This window comes from Nilaparvata lugens, chromosome 14 (assembly GCF_014356525.2).
Source record: "Nilaparvata lugens isolate BPH chromosome 14, ASM1435652v1, whole genome shotgun sequence".
In the NCBI taxonomy this organism is placed as follows: domain Eukaryota; kingdom Metazoa; phylum Arthropoda; class Insecta; order Hemiptera; family Delphacidae; genus Nilaparvata; species Nilaparvata lugens.
Window position 1 is genome coordinate 3,686,683 of NC_052517.1, and position 18,757 is coordinate 3,705,439.

The following is an 18,757-nucleotide window of genomic DNA, read 5'->3' on the forward strand; positions in this document are numbered from 1 at the left end:
CAAGCTTTCTATATCTGTATCTTACCGTTTCTGTAAAAATACAGATATAGTCAGCTGATTAAAAGTGAGTTGCTCATGTTAGCGGCGCGTATATCTGTACGCACCTTTAGACCTCACTTGGCTCGGTCAATTCACATTTTCTTAATAACTTTGGTGTAAACGCAGCTTAGATCCACAAGAACCAATCAGAAAACCCTATTTTGATAAGAAGGTTTCTCTGGCTCTCATGGCACTAATCACGGTTAACATTTAACAGGCTTTTGTGCAACTGGGAATCAGAATAGAAATGTGTAATTTAGGTGAAAATAAACACAAAATGTTTTCAAACAGTAACATAATTTATTTTTGGGTTTTCTACGAATTTTATTCATTACACCAGTTACACCATAATAAAAATACAGATCTATTTTTTCCAATTTTTTCATTAAAGTGAGATTAACTTTGGGTAGTCAGCATTCCTTATGGGAAAACATCAATGCTACACATTTAGATAATACTGACAGATTAAAGTAAATCTCACTATAATTATTTATAGAGAGTTACAACATCTAACATCTAAACAATTTATTGGTTATAAAGAATGTCACAGATTTGTTACCAAGTTTGCGACAGAAATATTGAGAAGCTGAGAAAACTTCGTTCATTTTTCTAAAAATTGGTGGTTCTAGAAATCTGGTTTGAAAACGTAAAAAATATTGTAATATGGGATAATTTATGGACATAACCTATGTATAATTTTTGGACAATTTGAAATGAAATTGGGAAATTGAAGAAGTTTTGGGCAATAGCCTGTTTTTTTCTTTTCCGATCATAGTATTATTTTTGTTAACCTAATAAATAAATTTTCAACATCAAATTATGATGGATTTCATTAATTTTGAGCTTTTGTTGGTTTATTTATTTTGTTGAAATTTATTTATTAGGTTAAAATAAATAAATTTCAACATCAAATTATGATGGATTTTAATAATTTTGAGCTTTTGTTGGTTTGTTCACTTTTAATCCGGTGTTGTATCAAATTTTCAAAATCTGTAATATTGAACTTAACATGAATATTACTTTTGTAAATTTGAAAACTATTTTTTGAATAGTATGTTGAATTTTTATTCTTAAATGAACTCGATTTGTATAATGGTTCAAAGGATGTGTTGTAAATTTGAAGTTGATTGTTGAAAACATTTAAAAGTTATCGACAAACATACAAAAAAACTGACAATATCTCGAGCCACAAGGTGAAAGTAGGAACTCGTTACGCTCGTTTGATAATATTAAACTTGACATGATCTAATTATATTAATCTTGAAACATTAGATATCAAGAAATGTAGCATTCTTGGGAATTTTATTGGACAGGAAATTAACATGGCATCCTTACATTGAGAGGATATGTAATAAGATATCATCTGGGGTATTTGTCCTGCGGCAGCTTGCTAGGCTGAATGATAAAAAACTACTGTTAACTGCTTACCATGGACTTATACTATCTCATATTAGGTATGCTATTTTAGTATGGGGTAATTCATCTCAACAAAATATGGACAGGGTGTTTAAGATTCAAAAGAAGGCACTCAGATGTATAGAGAAAGTGAATAGGTTAGACTCTTGTAGGCCTTTATTTAAAAAGCTTGGTCTATTAACTGTGCCATCTTTGTATGTATATGAAGTTGTAATGCATGTGAAAACGAGTGGTGTGATCCAGAATTCAGATGTTCATGAGTATAATACGCGAAACAGAGCAGATTATCATATAATGGGTCACAATAGTAGGTTATTTGAACAAAAACCAGATTATATTGGTAGGAAATTTTATAACAAGCTACCTCAAATCTTGAAAAGTAATGATGATTTGAAGATTTTCAAAAAACAAATGAAAAAATATTTAGTTGATAGAGCTTATTATAGTGTACAAGAATTCCTTTCAAACCTAAACTAGGTTGAACTACTTAGTGTTAGAATTATTATGTAATATCATGACTTGTCTTATACTCCATGACTGGAGTCTTTAGGACGTAATCTTGAAAGATTAAGGGATCCAATTTTGAAGCTTTAGAGACTTATTTTCACAGATCAAAATTCTCTCACTCTAAAAAAATTGGGAACACATTTTTGTGACATTCTGTATAAACAGTATTCCTCTTTTTTATTACTATATGTTGAAACGACGGATCAAATTTTCTTATATCTATCTAATATCTAGTTTAAACTACAGAAATAATAGTTGAGAAACAGTTATACTAGTTTAAAGTCTATCCACATATGTATCATTCCTATAACATGTTATACCAACCTCTACGGTTTCTTAAATTAATTTTCTCTTTCTTTCTCAATACTTTTCACATTTTCTCCTCTCCTTTTTAGTTTTGTTTCTCTCTTTGGCGTTAAATTCGTCCTTTGTTTGTTATCTTCAGTTACTTTCAGACTTAATTTTCCATTTCTTTTAATAATCTTCTTCAATAACCATTTGGGTATCTTTAGCCCCTTTCACACCTTATTTAGCATTTCTTTTAATCATATTTCAAATACCTTCATGTCAGCCTAGTACGGTATCATGTCTCTCAATTATATTATTTTATATCAATCTATACATTTTCTTTGGGTCTCTGTTATTTGGCATATCCTTTTAACTAGATTTTTAATCATTTATTTTATTAATAGTAAAATGCTTCTTTTTAGCTTTAGTTGAAGTATAGAGATTTATCTCTTAAATTAAGTCGAAATTAACTGTAGTTTTACTTCTTTACTATTTCAAGAGAAACAAGTTTGTACCTTTTAATTGCAAAAGGGCCGTTTGCACAGTCAAAGCTTAAACTGAATTTAATCAGCTGGTGGCTTAGACTCAGAATGAAACGCATTATAACAAACGAGACTTGATACGAATTTAATCTAGTTTAAAATGAAATTTAGTTTAAACTGTGACTGTGCAAACGGCACTAAGGACCGTTTGCACAGCCACAGTTTAAACTAAATTTCATTGGATTAAATCCGTATCAAGTCTAGTTTGTGATAATTTTTTCAAAATTATTATTTCTAGGGAATCAAATAGTTGATGAATTAAACCAAAGCTTATCAAGCTAAAACACCTTGAAGATTGAATGTAGAAAAACATATTTAAAAGATTAGAATAAATAATATATCAAATTATCATTTTGGCCAAAAAGGTGATTTAAGTTGAATATTCAATTATCAAATTGAAATTATTTGAACAATATTCCTGATTACACCTTATTACAATAAATATTGTGTACCAGAATTATTCAATTCAAACTTCAAAGCATGCATTAAAATTTAATTGCTATAAGGATAAGTGAAAAAACACATTAATTAATAAAATATATATGAATTGCAATAGTGAAATTATTCATTATAATCACAAAATTAGCTCAATTATTATTAGTAGTACATAATCTAAATATGTGTAAACATAAATTAATACATATTAACAATCATACTAACAAAATCTTCACATATAAAAATGAAACATTAAAAACTCAAAAGGCCATTAACAATTCTAACAAAACAATATAAAATATTGAAACCAAAAAGATATCACATAAAATCATTGCACAATGTTATTAATTTAATTGTAATTGAATTTATTTTTGTAGTAAACCATTCAAAAGATAAATTATAATTACTAAAGTAGTACACAAATGCATTTTTAAAAATCACATGAAATTATTGCACTAAATTATTAAATTTTTGGTGTAGGAATTAATATAACAAATAAGTAGTTGTAAACTATTATAAAAGAAGAGACTATATTGATCAAATAAATCAAAATAATTAATTAATAAAGAGCAGTATTTTGCACTTGCTCCATGAACAAATTATCAATTATTTTAAATTAATATTAAGTGAATCAGACTGAGAATCAACATCTATATTGAGTTAATCACATTATTGAAAAGATCTGTCTCATTTTATTTATAAGAATTCATGTTCCATCTTTTAATTCTAGTCAAATTCAGAAAATTAATTTAAAAGACAATTTTCGACTTCCAGTAGACTATTTTTGCACTAGGAAACTGGAATAGTTAGACTAGACAAGTCTAGTTACAACAACTATTGCTAGATATTCATTGAACTATAGATTTTGGTAGAAAAGGAAGAACTCTCCAGGGATCTGGAGGTATTAAAAATCCCCATTTTATTCTATAAAATAGAATTCTTTTACTAAGGTTACAAGGATCCTTCAGTCTTGTATACTACCACTCAGTAGAATTACAAGTTTACAAATCTACAACCAATATTATTAAAAATTTTCTTTTATTCTACTCAAATTTACCTTTATTCTACCACCTCTACCAGTTGTAGAAAAAAATCTATTTTCACCAATATTAGTAAAACGTTTTTCTCTTCTAATCCTACAATAATACTGTATGAATCAGTTGAAAAAGAAAACTCGTTTTTCCTGTTTTTTCATTCAACTATTTTAACCAATATTAGTAAAAAGTTTTCCCTTCTAGTCCTACAATAATACTGTATGAACCAGTTAAAAAACCTTGTCACTATTCTAGTGTTTTCCTGTAATTTTCAACTATTTAATTAATTTCTCCCTGTTTTAACTACATTAGTTGTTTCTTCTTCTAAACCAGTTATAAAAACTTGTCACTATTTCCATGTTTTCCTGTAATTTTCAACTATTTTATTAATTTCTCCCTGTTTTAACTACAATTAATTGTTTCTTCTTCTAAACCAGTTACGAAAAACTTGTCACTTTTTTCGCTTTTTCCTGTAATTTTCAACTATTTTATTAATTTCTCCGTGTTTTAACTACAGTTATTTGTCTCTTCTTCTAAACCAGTTATAAAAAACTTGTCACTATTTCCGTGTACTCCTGTAATTTTCAACTATTTTATTAATTTCTCCCTGTTTTTAACTACAATTACTTGTTTCTTCTTCTATATCTTAATTTTCTACTTCTGAAAAACTCTATTTTTCTACACATTGTGAAACCACTATTATTAATAATAATTATGGACTGTGTGTTTCTTTGTTTTATATTACCTATCTTCAATTACGTTCACTTGCTCTACACTAAACTGTGAACATTTTCTATATTTTCTCTAATTTCTAAATTTTGTAGACTTTTCATGAACACATACTTTCCAATTTGATTTGTTGTGTGTCTATTTATATTATACTTCTATGACCCGGTTGCACAAAAACCGGTTAAATTTTAATCGTGATCAATTCGGCGAGAACCAATCAGAGAAACCCTCTTTAAAGCCTTCTCTGATTGGTTCTAGTGAAATAAATCTCGATTAAAGTCTGACCAGCTTTTGTGCAACTGGCGCTATGTAGTGATATTCACTTCAAACTGGTAGCTTTCCTTATAGATAAAATTACCCATTGATAATATAGATAATAATAACTATTGTAGGTAAGCTCCACTAACGTATTACGGTATCATAGAGAAACAATAGCATAAGTAGATATCCCATGGTATAGGGCGTTTATGTCGCAACTTTTACTGTTATCTCAAGCCGATAGTCCACGTAGTTCTTTCCCGTGAAGCTGTGTGACGCTGGTAGTCTTTCATATTGTGTCGTTCATACACTCTCACCCCTACAAAACAGTAAAATTCGACAATAATCAACAGTAATTGGCTTTAGATAACAGTAAAAGTTGCGACATAAACGCCCTATACCATGGGAAATCTACTTACGCTATTGTTTCTCTATGATATTTGACAATAATCAACAGTAATCGGCTTGAGATAACAGTAAAAGTTGCGACATAAACGCCCTATACCATGGGATATCTACTTACGCTATTGTTTCTTCATGGTATTACTTTATTTAAAACATGAATTTGCAAGTAATTTTGGTATAATCATACAATCGTTACAGGGATTGGATCTAAAAGCTAACATACTCTATCTGAATAGATTTGTCAAGTTTTCTGTTTTATGAGCATGATGTTCACATAATCTCCAGGCTGGTGCGTGAATAATAGAAGAGATGAGTGGATCTATCTTTGTGTAAATCTTTTTCAGGCTTGGAGGAATTTGCGGCGTAGAGAAATTGAGGGAGATCAGTCAATTGCAGTGATGGATTGAGTCATAGGTGGAAGCGCAGTTGTCAATTTGTCGAATAGAGTCAGTCGAGTCTGTGAGGAAACTTCCTAAGTTTAACATGAGCGCTGTTGTCATTTTGTCGAATAGAGTCAGTCAAGTCTGTGAGGAAACTTCCTAAGTTTAACATGAGCGCTGTTGTCATTTTGTCGAATAGAGTCAGTCGAGTCTGTGAGGAAACTTTCTAAGTTCAACATGAGTGCTTGAATTCCTACTGGAAATTAGAGAACGCTGGCCGATACACAACGGCAACATAGCCTCCGTTGTATCCCTGCCGCTGTATGCCTTCTCTGTTGCGCATGTCCATCTCAAGTCAGAAGTTAATTTGAACGAAGTTTAAAGTTTCATGACGGTTATGAGCAACAAGAGTGATGTTTCTCTGAGGTTGATGCCGACATGAGCCCTAGGCTTGTGCGGGAGTGTGATGGGAGGAATGAAAGTTTCATGAAGGTTATGAGCAACAAGATTGATGTTTCTCTGAGGATGATGCCCACATGAGCCCTAGGCTTGTGCGGGAGCGTGATGGGAGGAATGAAAGTTTTATGAAGGTTATGAGCAACAAGATTGATGTTTCTCTGAGGATGATGCCCACATGAGCCCTAGGCTTGTGCGGGAGCGTGATGGGAGGAATGAAAGTTTCATGAAGGTTATGAGCAACAAGAGTGATGTTTCTCTGAGGTTGATGCCCACATGAGCCCTAGGCTTGTGCGGGAGTGTGATGGGAGGAATGAAAGTTTCATGAAGGTTATGAGCAACAAGATTGATGTTTCTCTGAGGATGATGCCCACATGAGCCCTAGGCTTGTGCGTGAGCCTGATAGGAGGAATGGAATAATTTATGAATCAAATAAATACAGTAATGAATACAGTACTATAGCTTGATATGATCCTGAATCAAGTTAAACTAAAGTTCAAACTCGAGTAAAACTGAGTGACATTAAAATAAAATGTAGAATAAATGTATCAATTTGGCAGTAAGTTTTCTTCTTCAATACTTAAATTTGGCAAAATGTAAATTTGGCTGAATTTTTCCTTCCCTAACAAGAAAATTTGAAATTCTCAGTGAAATTTCAATTTCAATTTGAATTGGAATTTCATAAGTATTAAACAAATTGGACAAAAACCTAATCCATAATATACAGTATCATAATTCTACAGAAAGTAAACTGTTTAAACCCTTATAATAAACCGTCCAATTGGCTGGCAGAAACGTCATAGGAAACTACTTGCAAACAATTTTAATAATTTTGCAAGTAATATTCCATTGTTTTGACATCTTGTTAGATCAAGTATAAGATTTTGAATAATGTTAAAAAATCCTTGAATTTCTAATAAACAATCTCTTCAGTACTCAGCATAGGTCTCCATGTAAGAGACTAATGATAAAATTATGATTATTTACAACAAAATAGACTAGACACCTCAAATCCTCTACAATAAACTTCCACAATAAACTAAAATTTGGCAGGAATCTCTTCAAAAATGCATTCTTCATCTAAATTTTCCCCACTTCCTAATAAATCAAGAAATGATCAAAATAGGTACTAGACGAACTGGGAACTTGACCAACTGATGAAACCCCCTCACTAATAACCTTCAAAAAAAACTTCCTTGATCAACTAAAATTTGGCAGGAATCTCTTCAAAAATGCATCCTTTATCTGAATTTTCCCCACTTCCTAATAAATCAAGAGATGATAAAAATGGGTTCTTGACGAACTGATGAACCCCCTCACTAATAACCTTCAAAAAAACTTCCACTATCAACTAAAATTTGGCAGGAATCTCTTGAAAAATGCATCCTTTATCTGAATTTCCCCCACTTCCTAATAAATCAAGAAAAATGATCAAAATGGGTTCTAGACGAACTGGGAACTTGACGAACTGATGAAACCCCCTCACTAATAACCTTCAAAGAAAACTTCCATGATCAACTAAAATTTGGCAGGAGTCTCTTCAAAAATGCATCCTTTATCTGAATTTTCCCCACTTCCTAATAAATCAAGAAATGATCAAAATGGGCACTAGACGAACTGGGAACTTGACGAACTGATGAACCCCCCTCATTAATAACCTTCAAAAAAACTTCCACAATCAACTAAAATTTGGCAGGAATCTCTTCAAAAATGCATTCTCTATCTGAATTTTCCCCACTTCCTAATAAATCAAGAAATGATCAAAATGGGTAGTAGAAGAACTAATGAGAACTTGACGAACTGATGAACCCCCTCATTAATAACCTTCAAAAAAACTTCCACGATCAACTGAAATTTGGCAGGAGTCTCTTCAAAAACGCATCCTTTATCTAAATTTTCCCCACTTCCTAATAAATCAAGAAATGATCAAAATGGGTTCTTGACGAACTGATGAAACCCCCTCATCAATAACCTTCAAAAAAACTTCCACGATCAACTAAAATTTGGCAGGAATCTCTTGAAAAATGCATTCTTCATCTGAATTTTCCACACTTCCTAATAAATCAAGAATTAATGGGTACTAGACGAACTGAGGCCTTGACGAACTGATCCACCCTCCTCACTAATAAATCTCACTGCTCAACACCAGCCTCCACACCGACAACGGTCTCTTGAACACAGTCACCTGACCATGCTCCTTTCCACCAATCAGAAACACGCAAAATGACGTCATCGCAACCTTCTCCCGCTCAGCTCTTCCGGCGCTACTTGCCCTACACTTCTTCCTTTGCTTCTCCACTGCCATCTGGTGATTATAGTTGTAGCCACCACCCTTCAGTGGCAACGATTTAGGTGGCACTGGCTTCATCTCAACCATCTCTTGGCGACTGTTACTTCTGCCCAAAGCGTCCTCCAACAAACTATCTGGGGGACTGTTTAAAACTTTTACGTAATCTTTCTTTGACAGTATCATCTTCAGATCAGGTGCCATGTAGTTGGGGTTTGCGAAACTTAGCGGGGGTTCTTTGGAAGATCTGCTGTTGTTTCCAGACTTCCCCTGGCAGAACTTTGCTGGTTCTTGTCCAAACTTTGAAGATTCTTGACCACCATTGAGAGTGTAGCTTGAGGACTTCAGTTCCATTCCAGTTCCTCCAAAATTGGTATCACTTGTCAACATCCGGTCTGATGCAGCAAAAGGTTTTCCAGATGTTTCCTGATCATTTGCAGTCTTTTCTTGGCCATTTGTCATTGCACAGCTTGAAGAAAACTTCTCCTGACCATTTGTAGTAATGGCACAACTTGAGGAAAATTTCTCCTGGCCATTCAGGATGAAACTAGAAGTTTTCATTTGTTCCTGACCATTCAACGTGAAACTTGATGTCTTAGTTTGTCCATCACTGTTCCCACAGTTTGGAGCCTTGTTCATGGTTTCCATACTGGCATAATCACTGGTCTCGTCTGAAGGCTCCTCGGGAGTCACATAGGGGTTCCCAAACCTCACCGATGCTGACTTGGGGAATTTTCTAGTATTACTCGCCCCTGCATTCCGAACCGGTTGGAACTGGTTGTGGATAGTTTGGAACGTGTCTCCCGTGTCCTTGCGGGGTCCCGGGATTGGGGCTTCTTCATTGTCCAGGTAAACCAGTTTGGTGACCTCTACAGGGGTCAAGGAACATGATGAGAGTAGACTGAAGTTTGGGACGGAAACAGGATCCCTGGGGAGGAATGATGGGGTGGTGAAGGTTCCCGGGATGCAAGGTGTGTTGGAAGATTTGGTGATGATGTTAGAGCTCTGGGACTTCACCATTTCACTACAACATCCCGTTGAGGAATCTGATGCAATACTTTCTGTACTGCTCAGTACAGAGTAGTTACATTTGTTGGTGCTCCCCAACCTTGATAAATTCATCTGGGAAAGTTTGGATATCTCTTTTAGAATGCTCAAGTTGGAGGAGTTTGTACCCGGGGTACCAGCTTGACGGCGGGAGGGAGTGCAACCATCGAAACTGTTGCCTCCCGACCAGCGTTGCTTGCAACGCTCCATCGTTGCGTTGCAAGAGCGATCCATGGAGCCTCCTGTGCGGAGCCTCCTCGCTATAGGCGGCGAGGACCGGTGGGAGTTGTCTTGGAAGAGAAGGTCGGAATTGTGAGTGCTACACTTTCAGACCTGGGTTGAGGTTTGATGCCTTGGGTAGTGATACGTTCCCAGGTCTCTGTTCCTGAAAAAATTAGGAACAATCAGTCGAATTCAACATTAAACATTTGCTCAATCAGTTTCATTTAGAACAAAATAAGTAATAAAAATAGTTCAATATTAGTTCACAATACGCGTCTCATAGCTTTGCCTCCATGACTTTGAAACAGCATATTGGCAAGGTATGGTTTGCAGGGTAATATTCACGGTTTTGCAAAAACATCAGGCTTCAGAGACCCTAGATCCCTAGATGGAGGAAGCTCCCTACACACAGAGATTCTTCATGAATGAGAGAGTTGCAACGTATCACCAACAATGGAAAGAGCATGTTGAACGAAAGTCAGCTGATAGACTGTGTTGTGCTGAAAGGATGTTACTCCAAAAAAAACCCATGTGTATCTTTTTGGTTGCAAAGCGTTGCTTTTGAGAAGATACTAAAGAGCATCTGTTGCTTATGGAAAGATACATTAAAGCTCCTTGAGTATCTTTTTGGATGCAATCCGTGGCTTTTGAGAAGATACTGAAGAGCATCTATCTGTTGCTTACAGAAAGATACATTGAAGCTCCTTGAGTATCTTTTCGGATGCAACCTGTTGTTTTTGAGAAGATACTGAAGAGCATCTGTTGCTTACAGAAAGATACATTGAAGCTCCTTGAGTATCTTTTCGAATGTAGCGCATTGTTTTTGAGAAGATACAAAAGAACTTCTATGTTGCTTATGGAAAGATACATTTTCAAAAATGTTGGATGTTTTTGTTCGGGTAGTATTGTAGTCTAGTAGCCCTCCACACGACCTGGACTGTAAATAGTTGCCAAAGTACAAAATGTTTTTTGTTCATTCTGTAGAGAAATTCGAAACGAATTTCCTACATTAATGTTAGGCAAACTTAGGCAAAGCTACAGGACCCGGACTGTAATTTAACATTGAACATTAGTTTAATGAGTTTAATTTTAAACATTAGGGCGTCTAGGAACCACTTAATGGTGTCCCTGAAAAATGAGAAAAACATTATTTGGATGTCTAGGGAGTACTAGGGGCGTCTATAGTGAGGTTCACGTTATAAAGTCAACACCTCATCAACATTGTTTTGCTATCCTTGCTGGTTCTCTCTCATTATTTGTTTATTCATAGACAATAGATACAATTCAGGTGTAAATGACAGTCATTCACCCAAAACTACTTTCAACGTTGGTTTGTAATAAACAGTCAAGAGGTTATTGTAGAGCTCATGTTTTTAGTCACACATAACTATTCTAATTAATAAATAAATATCTTGAACCAATAAATTTTCTCACCAAAATGAAATCTCCAGAGTTCGTTGGTCGGTTGACCGTCTCTCTCTCCCCCAAATAGCAGCATGGAACTCGGAAGTTTACACACAGCATGACTGTGCAGTGAACCCGGGTTGAGTTTGGTTTTAACCGCGGCCCAGGTTCTGGAAACTAAATAAAACATAAAATACGAAATTAAATTAGTAACGCTATTTGCAAGATAATATTATATGCATATTTCATGATTTTTTTTGTTAGCCATAGTACAGGCTATCACTTTAACCGAAACACCGGTCTGTGAGACTGGAGGCAAAATTATTTTCTCTATAGTGGCAAAATTGTGAATCAAAAATTGCTGCCCGCTCCAATACCTTCTCCCCCACTATTCCTCAACATTCTTCAACAATGCTCGTCAGTCCCCAACTCACGGTTATCAAGTAAACATTAATCTATTGAGAACGTACCGGTCTCAGCTACCGGATCTTTCGGATAACGTTTATTTTTTTTCCTACAGTTACGTTGAAAAGTGGCCATTGCTGCACTGATTACAGAACGCAAAGAATCACTTTTCCGCCCTAGTGCGGGAAAAATTTTTCTGCACTCCAGATTTGCAACATGGCAACGCAAAATACTTAGTAGGTTATATGGAGCAACAGTGCAGCAAAATCAAAATGAAGTTGGTAACAGTGACTGCTGTGGCTGCTATAGTGAGCAGAGGTGCAACCAAGCACAACGCGCTAATTATTATTCATTATATATTATAACCAAGGACAACGAGGACTTTAGGATTTTAGGATTAAGGTTTTTATCAATAATAAAATTACACAGAAAAACATTTGATGGATTTCAGGCAATTTTACCCATAATTACCCACTTTTCATATTCAATGGTAACTGTAGGAAAAACTTAATGTGAAATACGTGCGCAAAGTTCCTCTGCTGCACTCAAGAAACCATTCCGCCCTCGCCTACGGCTCGGGCGTAAACGTTTCTTTCGGTGCAGCAAACTGACACTTTGCGCACTAGTTGCACAAATAACTATACCAGTCTAGAATACCGGATGTTTCGACTAACAGATATTTTGAGCATTCTATTTTCTTTCTAATGTTTTTCTCTTCATTATTTCGGTTTTTTATTGACATGTTTTATTTGAAAAACTAATTTTTGTAATTTAGAATACGTTGGTTTAGGAAAATTGATGACAAAGGATGAGTTATCAACCATACAAGCCCCAGTCTTTGGAACTTGTATCAATACGATGCTTCACAATGAAGTGTCACAAAATAAACATTCACTTAACGAAACAGGTGATTTCGACCACTAAAGTTATTTATGAACCTTTCTTGCTAATAAAATAACTGGAGGCTGAAAACGTTTGCTCAAACAAGTTTCTTGATAACAATGAAAAACATTATTATTTTCAATGATTACCTTTCAGTTTTGCTATAAATCCTATATTGATAAAATATTTCACCATGATTATTGTTCTGAGTAGTAACTGATCGTATCTTACACGGATTTTTGTATTGTGTGTTTTCTCCAACATCCAACATTATACATTTATTACATGAATGTTTCCATTTTTTTTCCTATTCTTCCATCACTTAATTTGCAACTGAAATCTATATTATACTTTACTATTATTGAAATTTATTTATATATATAATATATATATATATATATATATAATTTATTATATATATATATATATATATATATATATATATATATATATATATATAGCGAGTTTTTGCAACTTCAGTTGTGTCGCTTCTCGCACCCCAATCGCCATCTTTCTTATCTATCCAGTCTCCTTCAAAGAGACCTCTACTCTCCATTTCAATGTGGACATTGGATACCCATTTCTTTCGCGGTCTTCCACGCCTATTTCTGTTCGCTGGTACCCAATTCCATACTTGCAAAGGAAGTCTTCCTTCATTCATTCTGCGCAGGTGTCCATACCATTTCAATTGTTTCTCTCCAATGACATCCATTATTGTGTTTTTTGCGCTCATTCTCTCTCTTATTATATCATTCCTGATTCGCTCCAGCAACGTCAATCCTAAACTCCTCCTCCAGTACATCATTTCCGCTGAAAGAAGTTTTTGAGTAGTTAATTTGTCCACACACCACACTTCTGACCCATACGTCATGACTGGCTCAATCATTGCCTGGTAAATATTTTTTTTTGTATTTTTGGTTATGTTTTTATTCCATAGGATCGGATGTAGTGCTCTTATCATATTTTTCCCCTTCCTTATCTTCCCCATGATATCCACTCTATCCCTTCCATCATCACTAATAACAACGCCGAAATTTACCAATGAAAAACATTTAAATTCATATTTAGTAGAAAATATATCAAATATAACACTTTAAGCAAGACCCGGTCTGTGAGACCGGATGTTTCGGTTTAGGTCAGTTCGGACCATGTTTCTGTTAGAGTGCTATTGTGTGTAATAACACTACACAGTATTTGCAATATTATGTAATTTTCATGATACATACCAGTATCAAACCTCCATAAGTCAGCCCTCTCATGAAGGTCGGTCATCCCTCCATAAATCCACATTCCATCGTCATGAACTATGGCTGAGTGTTTATGACGGGCAGGGGGTCCGTTTCTACCCGCCGATAAAAGATGCCAACTTTCTGATTCTGAAATAAAAATTGAAGATATTCATTATAGATTGATAGAATTATTGTGAGATTCATCATAAATTGACTAGATTATTGGTTAAAAACTCTTTCATGTCTCAGTAGATATATCTATAATATAATAAAGAAAAGAACTGGCTCATACAGGTAGGGGATAGGAAATTCACGAATGACGCATCATCACGTCTCAACTACTCAACTCATTAACTTCACATTTTGCATAGAGATTCTTAATTTACCGAGGATGGTTGTAGGCCTATTTTATATTCTTCAAGATTTCATTACATCAAGTTTTCAGTTTGTCAACTTTTAAAATAGACCCTTGCGGAGCATGGGTTTCCTGCTAGTATATAATATAGTTCACTAGAAATAAATGGTTGCATTTAAGTATGAAAATGAACAAAGATATTGTTTCAATTTTTTTTTTATAAACGTAGGGGGTAGGATAATTTATTATGTTTGACGCATCATCACGTCTCAACTACTCAACTCATTAACTTTGAAATTTTGCATATAGATTCTTAATCAACCGAGGATAGTTATAGGCCTATTATTACACAGCTATGTAATCATAGTCATAGTGAAGTTGTGTTTCTTTTCTGGCTCAAAATTTTGCAAAATGACTCAAAAATTTCCAATCTATAGAGATTTGAGTGAAATATTTTTGTTTTTAATCAGTTTTTAAGTATCAAAATTCAAAATTTTTAGTTTAGTCATTAGTTTTGGAGTGGAAATTGGACTTTTTAAAGTGGAAGTGTAATCTTAACCTTATTCTTATTTGAAACATTTATTTGTAAAAATTTGGGAGAAGACAGTTTTGGGCTATGCCTGTTGTCTTCCCCCAATCATATTATATTCATAATAATTATGATTTGTAATTGTCAATGAAATGAATAAATGAATTTTCAATTTTTCAAGATTTCATTACATCAAGTTTTCAGTTTGTCAAGTTTTAAAACTGATCCCTTGCGGAGCATGGGTTTCCTGCTAGTTGACCGAGCGAAGTGACGTCTAAGATTCAAGTCGAAGGTTTGGTATTTATCTTAATGTTTACATGTTGCGCATTTACGGCGAAACGCGGTAATAGATTTTCATGGAATTTTGACAGGTATGTTCCTTTCTAAATTGCGTGTCGACGTATATGCAAGGTTTTTGGGAATTTTGCATTTCAAGGCAATTTTGCATAAAAGGAAAAAAGAGCCTCCTTCACACGTCAATATTAGAGTAAAAATCAGACTATATAATTATTCATCATAAATCAGCTGTCTAATGGACTATAATACTACCCGTTCAAAAACATTGAACATCTTGAAAATGTATCTTTCCATCAACGTTGTAGACAGTTGCAGCCAGACCTGATAACAGCGCTCACACTCACATTCCGGGACGACACGTCACGGTACGATAGGACAGAAAGCTCTTTGTTTATTTAGGATTCTTTCTAGACATTTTGAATTGATAAATTATTTATCATTTTTTGAGAAAACATGAACAGGTAAAAATGTAACTTACTGAGCGCGAGGTCTACTGTTCACAGAACTACTAGTATAAAATATAGTTCACTACAAATTAATGACTGTATTTTGCTAATTTTTGTTTTAATAATAAAGTTTTATTGAATTATTATAGTTTTTGAAAAACTTACCAAAATGAAAAGCCCATAGCTCATTGGATGATCCTCTAAGGTCCCTGTAACCCCCATAGAGGAGCATAACCCCTTTGTGGGATAGGGCCGTGTGTCCCCTCCTTCCCCTGGGGCTAGCTGAACCTTTTTGGGTCCTGATTTTTCTCCAACTGTTTGTCTGAAAAAAGAATCAACATTTATTATCAACAGTTTTACTCAAGAATTGATCTAGCTAATTTATTTATTCAATGAATTTTGCAAAGTGGGAAAATTAATTATTGAGAATAACGATTGAAAGCAATTTGAATTGGGATAATATAATATTGTGATGTAACTTCATAAATCGGCGGTGTTTCAACGGTGGCATGCCAATTGACAGAATCCCAAACGACCGAAATGCTATATTTTCCCAAACTGCCGAAATAGTATATTTCGCACCTAGAGCAGAAAATGAGATTTTTCCAGCTCGAAATCGGTTTTCAAGTCCGAGGCCGTAGGCCGAGGACTAGAAAAGATTGAGAGCTGGAAAAACATTTTTGCCCGTGGAGCGAACGATATTTTCCGCCACACTACAGGTATTGCTGACAAAATAAATAAAGAATACAAAATAAAGAATACCCGTTAAGCTATCGTACCTATCTCTTGATTTAAGTAGTAGAAGATTTGCAGTCAGGATTTCAGATTCTTTTGAAATTTCACTTGGAATATCACGGGCGTCGTCATCTTCAAGCATTTTTGAAAATTTGGAATGCGCTAATCAACAATAAATAATTGAATAAAACTGGTTGCGAAGCGAATTAGTTTGATTCGAAACTGGAACTGAAATCATGGCGACTTCAGCTGATGATGAAAGTGGACACTCGCCCGATCTAGTGGATGACTTATTAACTACTTCCATGAGCGGCTGGAAAGAGACAACTTTCTGGCCTAGACCGGAAAAGAAACCCTTTTCTGACGTCGTCTGCAAACAAGGTCTTTCAGATCTACGTAGGGACTGGAAAACAGCTGCTTTCTGTGCAGTGTGGCGAAAACTACTTTTTCCCCATTTGGCAGGATTAATGAAATATTGAAACTGAAACTTTCTCATTCAGACGAATCCCAAATGACAGAAAACTTTTAAGAATTTTCCCAATCAACAGAAAACGTTGTTTGTTGCATTGAGCCGAAAGTGGTGAGAGTCCCAAACGACCGAAAGTGTTGATAGGTTTCCCAAACGACAGAAAGTTTCTCTAGTTTGTCGCAAATGACAGAAACCGTTCTGCCAATTGGGAAAAAAGTAGTCTTCGGCCGTTTGGGGAAATTATAGCGTTTCGGTCGTTTGGGATTCTGTCAATTGGGACTCTACGGTTTCAACAAATGATTGTCGATTCTCTGAAAAGGGTATAGAATAATATATTTCTCATCAACACACGACCGGGAGAGAGAGAGATTAGATTAGATTTCTTTATTTATGTATGTTACAATAGTTACTGGCTTATACACTAATTTACATTAAATGACGATAATGCTAATTATTCAACGAATTTTTCAAAGTATAAATAATTAATCAATGAGAATAAAGATTAAATGCAATTAGAATAACGATAATATAAAATTGTAATGTAACTTCATAAATCGGCGGTGTTTCAACAAATAATTGTCGATTCTCTAAGAAGGATATAAAATATCCTTCCCATTAACACACAACCGGGTTGTGATGAATTAGAGCTGTTGGGAATAACTCGAAGTAATGTTCAAATAAGAAACTCTACTTAATAATTTAAATCTAGTTGATTTCAATCTTAGAATTATGGGATGAATGAATGAAATATAGAATGATAGTGAATACAATATTGCATTGATAATTAAAATTGGATAAATGAAACACATGTTATAGGGTGGGATATAAATTGAAATTTTAGAAATTGATTGAGTAATATTGACAATAAACAATACTAAAGAACAGAAAATCTTGAGATGGGAAGATGAATATGTATTATGTAGAAAGGAGATGGGATGTGGAAAATGGATGAATGAAGATTGGAAAGGAAGGGAGATTAGAATATTTGTCATGCGGTGCTCTAGGGTTGGACAGGCTCAGTCATTTTCTCTATAAGATACTTTTTCAAAGACAGGATGAAGCCCGCTCGGCTCTCAATGCATGCATCTAATAAAGTTGGGAAGTTTATTCCATTCACGACAAGCACTGACAAGGAACGATTTGGAATAGATAGTAGTTCGATGATTAGGTATCCTGAGAGTATTTGCACCAGTTCTAGTATGGGAAGCGTCTATCCTCCTATCATCGGAAACAAATTCGAAATCATTTTTACTTTCCTTGCCCTATAACCATAGGTAAGGAAAGTATTGCTTTCCGAAAAAAATTAGGTACCAAAATTTCTACATTTCTATACGTTTCAAGGTCCCCTGAGTCCAAAAAGTGGTTTTTGGGTATTGGTATGTATGGTGTGTGTGTGTGTGTGTGTGTGTGTGTGTGTGTGTGTGTGTGTGTGTGTGTGTGTGTGTGTGTGTGTGTGTGTGTGTGTATGTGCGTCTGTGTACATATCTCATCTCCCAATAAATGGAATGACTTGACATTTGGAACTTAAGGTCCTTACACTATAAGGATCCGACACGAACAATTTCGATCAAATGCAATTCAAAATGGCGGCTAAAATGGCTAAAATGTTGTCAAAAACAGGGTTTCTCGCGATTTTCTCGAAAACGGCTTTAACGATTTTGATCAAATGTATACCTAGAAAAGTCATTGATAAGCTTTATCAACTGCCACTAGTCCCTTATCTGTAAAAATTTCAGGAGCTCCGCCCCATCTATGCAAAGTTTGACTTTAGATTCCCAATTATCAGGCGTCAGATACAATTTCAACTAAAAATTCCAAGTGGAAAAGATTAAGCATGAAAATCTCTACAATTAATGTTCAGTAACATTTTCACCTAAAATTTAAAATAAGCTCGAAATTCGAGAAAATGTTATTATTTCAATTGTAAACTGTTGGCAACTGTTGATTCTATTAAATCATTC

At 34.6% G+C, this 18,757-nt stretch overlaps 1 protein-coding gene across 1 annotated transcript in view; it reads right to left on the reverse strand.

The window, feature by feature from the left end:
* Nucleotides 1-8,307: 8,307 nt before the first annotated feature.
* The window catches only part of LOC111049509, an 82,542-nt gene continuing 72,092 nt past the window's right edge, over nt 8,308-18,757 (reverse strand). The window contains 5 exon segments of the mRNA XM_039440527.1: nt 8,308-10,134; nt 10,137-10,208; nt 11,480-11,626; nt 13,963-14,112; nt 15,758-15,914. Of these exon segments, the coding sequence (XP_039296461.1) occupies nt 8,612-10,134; nt 10,137-10,208; nt 11,480-11,626; nt 13,963-14,112; nt 15,758-15,914 (2,049 nt within the window). The 3' untranslated portion in view covers nt 8,308-8,611.